Consider the following 6,738-nt stretch of genomic DNA (forward strand, 5'->3'; position numbering starts at 1 on the left):
AGTTTAATCGTTTTGTGTGCCAGTGTCAAGTTACCCTTAACCGCTATCAGTAGGTCCACTATTTAGATTTCCATCTTTTGTTGACACATTCCACACACTGTAGCTTAAATATCTCTTTCTTTGTGAGAGCGATGAACCTCATATACACACATTCAGTTCTTCATTTTCCTGGATACCATACCCACATGGTTTTTGTCCAAGTCCATTTTGTTTCTTTAATTGCTGCCTTTAGCATCAGGACTTCTGGTTTCTATTCAGTTTTCATCTAAAGGCTCACTAAGAAACATGTCTGTGCTAACAGCTTCTCCAAGCCTGTTGGAGAGACGTGCTGAAATGTCATGTTCCTCACTGGTTTCTCACAGCTCTTTAACTGACCTTACTACTTTAATTATTTCTTGGATTATTGCCCACATTGTCTCCAATAAAAATTCATCCTCTTAGCACCTCTAGAATACCAACACAAACTCCTGAGCAGGAGACCTTTTTGTAGATGACTCAGTTTCTAAGCTGTTGTCTCCTTTCCTAACTTGGGAAAAGTCAGAATTTGCTGTGTTACAATAGAGCAAGATTCCCTGAGGCTGTTAACTTCATTTTAAACCCAGCTGCTATCCAGTGCTATGGCACAAATTACTGTGACATTGCAAGGGGTTTTGTGACATACAAGCTCTGGCACATAGTCTGTCATTTTTGCCTATAAGCAATGTTTTGAGAAAAGTACAAGCTTTCACTTTGTTAAATGCCAACTTGAAAAATGGAAATAAATTTGAGCTAAGCAGGTAGAACTTAAATTCCAATTCCCCATTTTACTTCCTGAAACAGGGATGGGGGTGTATGTATAAGCATTTCTTTAGTATCTGCTTGTCTTTTTAACAAGACATAGCACTGCTGGCATTAAAAATTAAGGCAGAGATTTTTGTTTAAAAATTGCCTACTTAAATTCTATAAAAAGGAGAACCCAAAGAAAATAATGAAACAAGACAAAACATCCATATGAAATAGTACTTTAACTTTAGAGAAATCTCCACATGTTTAGTTTCCAAAGATCAGAAGCATTTTCTTATGGACAGGTCTGTTAACCATTACATCGTACAGTAAGAAAGTCATCTAGTACTTAACCTAGCTAGAGAAATTAAATTGAGCTATGCTAATTTAATCTGATTTTTATACTGGTCCTTTGCTAACAGATAATTGTAAAGAGTATATTCTCGTTTCATCATTACATTTTTTTCCCAAAATTACCTGCATAAAGTTTATTTTCTTAAACAAGCTTGTATGTGTATTTCTTGCCTGCCAGCAAGAAAGGTAAGCTAAGGTATATAGAATTTATCTAACTGAAGTTCTCTGTGTCAAGTAAAGTCTTGCTCAGTTGTTTATGTTTATATTTCTCTGACAGTCTTCAGCCTGTTTTAGAGAATGCGAAAATATACCTACACACTGGGGCCACAAAAAGTATGCTCTGTTGTCTTTTCACAATTAAAACCAAACAATAAATATTTGTCTAGGAGAACAAAGACTGTGACATTTAGAATTATATCTGAATGCGTGGCATTCATATTACTACTGGCAGCAAAGGACTAGCCCATTAAAAAAAATAATACAGGACTCATGTATAAAGTCCTTTCAATTACTGAGCAAAAGCTACAGCAGTGAAGTGTAGCCAAGGTGTGGATATAAAAGATCTTTTACCTGGAAATCATATTTATGCTTATGTAAAAACTTTAAAGCAAGTCCAAAGCGAGCCTCACAGCATTCCGCCTCCGACTGCATTGTGCTTCTGCTACAGATGTTGCAGGCAAGTAGCTGCAAATGCTCTTGTTAATTGTAATAAAGGCTGGAGTAGGAAGGTGACAGAATTTCATTAAGTGCTTACATTTATACTTCATAAATGAGTACTAACACCAGGCTTCACAGCAACATAGACAGCATTTGATGTTGCCAGCCAGCCATGGACCACAGCATGGCTGTCACGGGGGGAACCCAAGAAAACTGGGTTTGCTGTTCCTGCTGTAACCCAGGGGTGGAAAGAGAGGGAGTGCTGAGTGCTGCTGGAGGGAAAGATCATCCCATTCACCGTCAATCCCTCTTGTGGAAGCCCAGGGAGTAGCCAGGGGGCTTTCCGTGGCTCTGTCATAGACAAAACAGGTATGTCTACCTGGGGTTGTTTAGCTGCTGCTGCTGCTTATGGTGCTGTGTTGCTGTTGTTTGCAGTCACCTGCCCCTTTGGCAGACACTGCAGGGTGACCGTGGCTATAGATTGTTTAAGTATTCTGGAGCCAGTTGCAGTAGATGCTGAGCACCTTTGTCTCCTATAGAATTAAAACAAAAACTTACAGTCTGAGGAAAGATGGAGCTTTTAAACTGCATATGATACCTTGCTCTGACAGTCAATTAAAATATTATTAATATAGGAAAGATTACCTTTTAAAAGTTATTATTGTTTTACACTTTTGTAAGGTGACGAATAAAATTATTCATAAGTGTAAACAAGGGGAATTTATCTGGTTTATGACAGTTAAAAGATTTTTGTTGTTGCAAATGCAATACAAAGCTTTATAAACTGGATATTGCTGAAACAGGTTAGACAAAAGCTCTCAAATAGCTGCTCATCATGATGTATCAGTTCCTGAAACTGCTAGGTTTGGGTGTATCATGAGTCCCTCTATTTTGCAAAAGAAATGCTCTGTTTAGCATATTTTTTGTATCAGGAACTTAACAGTGATATTCACGGGTAAGAGAAATTTCTCACTACTTTTGCACCCTCTCCAGAATAATGCAGGAGAAATATTTTACAAGATGCAGTTCAATATTGTATTTACCTAAATGGACATATACAAATCTATGAGAATTTTTGGTTATATTATGAACTATATATGAGCAAGGCATTATGTGGGATGGAGTTCTTCCTATTTACGAAGGTTTATACACTGTTGCTGTGTAAGTACTGATTCCTACAATAGTTAAACCCAGTTGGGATCTCATAAAAGGCTAGAACACAACAGGGACTGAACAAGCTGGAGTAAAGCAGAGAACAGTCAGCATCTCTGAGTGTTCCCGTTTGTTCTTACGCTCTCTGTGCTCTGGAGAGATGGATTAACTAGATGGTTAATCTCCCTGAATTAGTTTACCCCTGCTGAATGGTTTCCTATAATGGGAGCAGCAGTCAAGCCAGTCTCACTCTTTCAAATCACTTGATGCATGGGTCTCTTCTCAACTGTGATGTTGCCTGCTATGACAATGATGGATTGCATCACCTTATTTACCTGTACAAATGTATAAATGAAGAGCAGTCTTGTGTAAAGTACTGTTTTTAATGTGAAGTACTAACGGTTTTGCAAATAACATGCTAATAGACAAGAAAATGACTACTATTGAGACCTTGTTGCATAGAAAAATACTTTAATTAATCCATAGCCTAGACTAAGCAATGATAAAATACAAAGTTTAAACTGCACAGGATGTAACAATGAGCATAATCTTTCCTTTTAGCTTGATATCCCACTTCTTTGCAATTCTTAAAAGTTGATCTTATTTGCAAGACACTGCATAAATATGTTTGTTGACATTTTCTCTGTTGCTTAACGTAGAAAAATATATTTGGTTTCCATCAAAATTAACTTTTAAAAAATTATTGGAAAAGATGAGCCTCTACAAAAATATGACACTAGCTTAGACTTAACAAGCGTACCTGAGAGAACAAAGGTGTTGACTCAAAACACAAAAGCATTGACACATGCAGTGGGAAAAAGGCAAACTTGGTAGATTGCAAGACCGGAAAGCAAAAGTGACAATGTGAGAGCTCATGTACTTTTCTCTTTAGCAGTGATTAAGTACTTTATACAGAGGGAAAAAAAAAGGTTGAGCTATGCCAGTGGAGTTGTCTAAGCATCTACAGTATACGCTGTGCTTTTGTACTCCTTCATTTTGATGTTGCCTTGCTGAGGTATCTTCATTTTCTCCCCTTTAGGCCTAAAATGGGTTGGTGAAAGCAGACCCTGCAAGATTGTGAAAGAGAGGTAGTTATTTTCCAAGCAATATGGTTAGGAATGCTAGGATTGAATGATCTCAGTGTTCAGACTGGAAATTTAAAACATCTGACTGGGAAAAAGGTCTATTGCTGAGGAGGAAGGAAGCACACAGATGTGGGATTGGTTAGTAACATACAAAGCCAATCACCTGCACGATCTCAGTTCAGACTCATCCCAGACCACGATGACCAGACTTTGTCACTGTTTGATGATGCACAGTGACCATGAGATCACATTACATGTCAATAGTTTTAATAAGAAGAACAAGGGTTCAAGCAGTCAGGAATTTGAGCTTTCCTTCTCATAGAGGGTTGATTCCCCAAAGTTGAGGCTTAAGTCCAAACACCAGGAAAGTTTTAGTATTGTAATGTCATTTATATGCTCACAGTGATACACAGAGAGTGCAGCATCCATTTCCACTCATTCCCACATGCATACCTGACTTTTTTACATTGTTATATATAGAAATGTAGTACTCTAACTACTTTTGACTCACATATTGTGAAAGAAGCTACCATTGAAAGATGCAAATACTTGCCACAAGTACAGACAAAAAACTGGAGATGAGTATATTGAGTTCTCTGAACAATCAAGGAGAAGGGTTCAGTTTAATGTCAGTACAAAACAGACTAACACCATATCCCATAGTTACCTTCTAAAGGTCTATGTGAGTAGGTGGAAGAATATCTGGGAGACATTAATTGTCTTCTGCCCATTCCATGGGATCTTGAGAGCACACAGTCTACATACATATCCCAGAAGTTCTGGGCTAAATCATTGAAGAGTTCGTTGTGCTTGGGCTTAGGGGATTCTTTTAGGAACATCATGAATTCCCAGAGAGCAATGACCGTATCGGCTACCTTGAGTTTCTTCATTTCCACCAGTCCATGGGACGACACCTCCCAGCACTGATGGTCAATCTGACCCAGGCTTGCAGGGGTTTCTTTTTGATAGTCTAGACTGCCATAAACCAAATTCAGTATCAATATACAGCCCAGCTGAAGATACCACCTTCGCTTCCATATAAATTCCATGCTCCAGAAATACACCTGAAAGAAAGAGTAGAAAACCACAGTGATTCTGCCATTAGGTAGTGCATTCTCACATAACTTTCAAGGATACCCCAAGAGATGATTTAAGCATATGTACAAAAAATATTTCTTTTCAAACCATGTAATAAATATCAGTCAACGAACCCTAATGCTGGAGCTAGGTTTGCATCTAGAAATTGTCAATGCTGTATAGAACATGAAAACCTGAAGCAGAAATTTTGAAGTGATTGCAGCTTCTGTCAGAACTGCTCCTTGAGCTCAAGACTTCTTCCCTTAAACCTCTGTGCTTAGATCATCAGTAAAATCAGATTAATAGCAGATGGTAAAAGAATCCTAGTGGTATTCTATTTTAAAAGATTGCAAACAAGAAATAGAACTATAAATAGTCATTCTTTCATGAACAGTCCAACTCAGAAGGGTGGTAATGAAGGAACAGTAAAGCATGACATGACATCCATGACACTATTGGATGAGCACAGGCAGGTTATGAACTCATTCAATAGCTGTTACAAGACCAGAAAAAGGCATATTCCTTTCCAGCTGATGTTAGAAAATTAAGCAAACTTTCGGCACAGTTATTTCTAGCATATATGCAAAACACAGAAACTATCTGGAGAACTGGAGATGGAAAGAGTAATAACAAAGAAGCGATAATGAGAACTTCAAATGCTACAGAATTTGTAGTCATTGTTGTACATGGATTCCCTCTGAAAAAGCTGCAGTTTTCCTAGGATGCATATTCCATATGCTTGAAGCATATGACAAAACATCACTAAAACACCTGATAATTTTGTTTTCTTAGTCCTTCCTATCAAGATAAGGAGCAGTGGGAGAGTAAACATAAAGGGGAAAACAAACCAAAAAATAGACAAGTGAACACAGGAAGAAGTCTGAAGAAAAAGAGGACAGTCAAGAATCTCAGATACTGCCCTTTGTTTTGGTGTCCTAAATCAACTCTAAGTCAAATAGTTGGTGCCATGCTCATTCCCACAGTTTCCAATCCCTTTGCCAATTCACGATGTAAAATACAATTACAAAACAGTGTGAGGTTTTGTGCAGATTCAAGGCAATGTTTTGGGCAACTGTGCAAATTTTACTGAAAACTTGGCCAGAACTGCAAGTGTGCTTCCCTACGCAAAATGTCTTTGGGCACTGGCAATATGAAAAGTTAGTCTATAATGTCTACAAAGTGTTAACACACTCATGTCCTCTCTGCAACTCCTAGTGATGCAATTAAAGAGAGGATAACCCACAGACAATATACCATATATGTGAACTGCCTATTAGAAGACAGAGTTGAGGCGACACCACAGGGTTCACAGTCATACCAAGCTGGGTCAGGAAACAGGACAGCTTGAAATAGGCCCTTTTGCTGTGGCCTTGGGATTCCAGGGTGATTTTTAGTTTGACTGTGCCATTGCACTGCTGCAGCCATCTGAGGTCCCTAAACTCATGTATTCCTTTACCTCACTTTCAGGGCTCAAGGGAATGAGAGAGACAGATGCCCTGCAACCCAAATCCTTTCTAAAACTTCACTTGCTATCTGCATTTCAGCAGGCACCAGGATTACCTGCTTCAGCATCCTGAGAGCTTATGAATATGCATTAAAGTTTCTCTTCCCTGACTTGTTAGAAAACTGGCTCCAGCAAACAAGCAGGAAT

At 38.4% G+C, this 6,738-nt stretch overlaps 1 protein-coding gene across 1 annotated transcript; it reads right to left on the reverse strand.

The window, feature by feature from the left end:
• Positions 1-3,686: 3,686 nt before the first annotated feature.
• LOC104543835 lies at positions 3,687-5,068 on the reverse strand. The gene is made up of 2 exons (XM_010188535.1): positions 4,678-5,068; positions 3,687-3,992 (listed from the first exon to the last, which is right to left on the reverse strand). The coding sequence occupies exons 1-2, from the start codon at positions 5,057-5,059 to the stop codon at positions 3,967-3,969; spliced, it is 408 nt and encodes a 135-aa protein (XP_010186837.1). The 5' UTR covers positions 5,060-5,068; the 3' UTR covers positions 3,687-3,966.
• Between the last annotated feature and the right edge of the window lie 1,670 nt (positions 5,069-6,738).

Source organism: Mesitornis unicolor, unplaced genomic scaffold, assembly GCF_000695765.1.
Source record: "Mesitornis unicolor isolate BGI_N332 unplaced genomic scaffold, ASM69576v1 scaffold44587, whole genome shotgun sequence".
Classification (NCBI taxonomy): domain Eukaryota; kingdom Metazoa; phylum Chordata; class Aves; order Mesitornithiformes; family Mesitornithidae; genus Mesitornis; species Mesitornis unicolor.

What these genes read in the sequence shown, in the direction of transcription:
- LOC104543835 (XM_010188535.1), bottom strand. Translation starts at nt 5,059, where the DNA reads ATGGAATTTATATGGAAGCGAAGGTGGTATCTTCAGCTGGGCTGTATA. An exon ending in CTCACATAGACCTTTAGAAG is followed by an intron (nt 3,993 to 4,677) that starts GTAACTATGGGA and finishes ACAATCTTGCAG; the next exon opens with GGTCTGCTTTCACCAACCCA.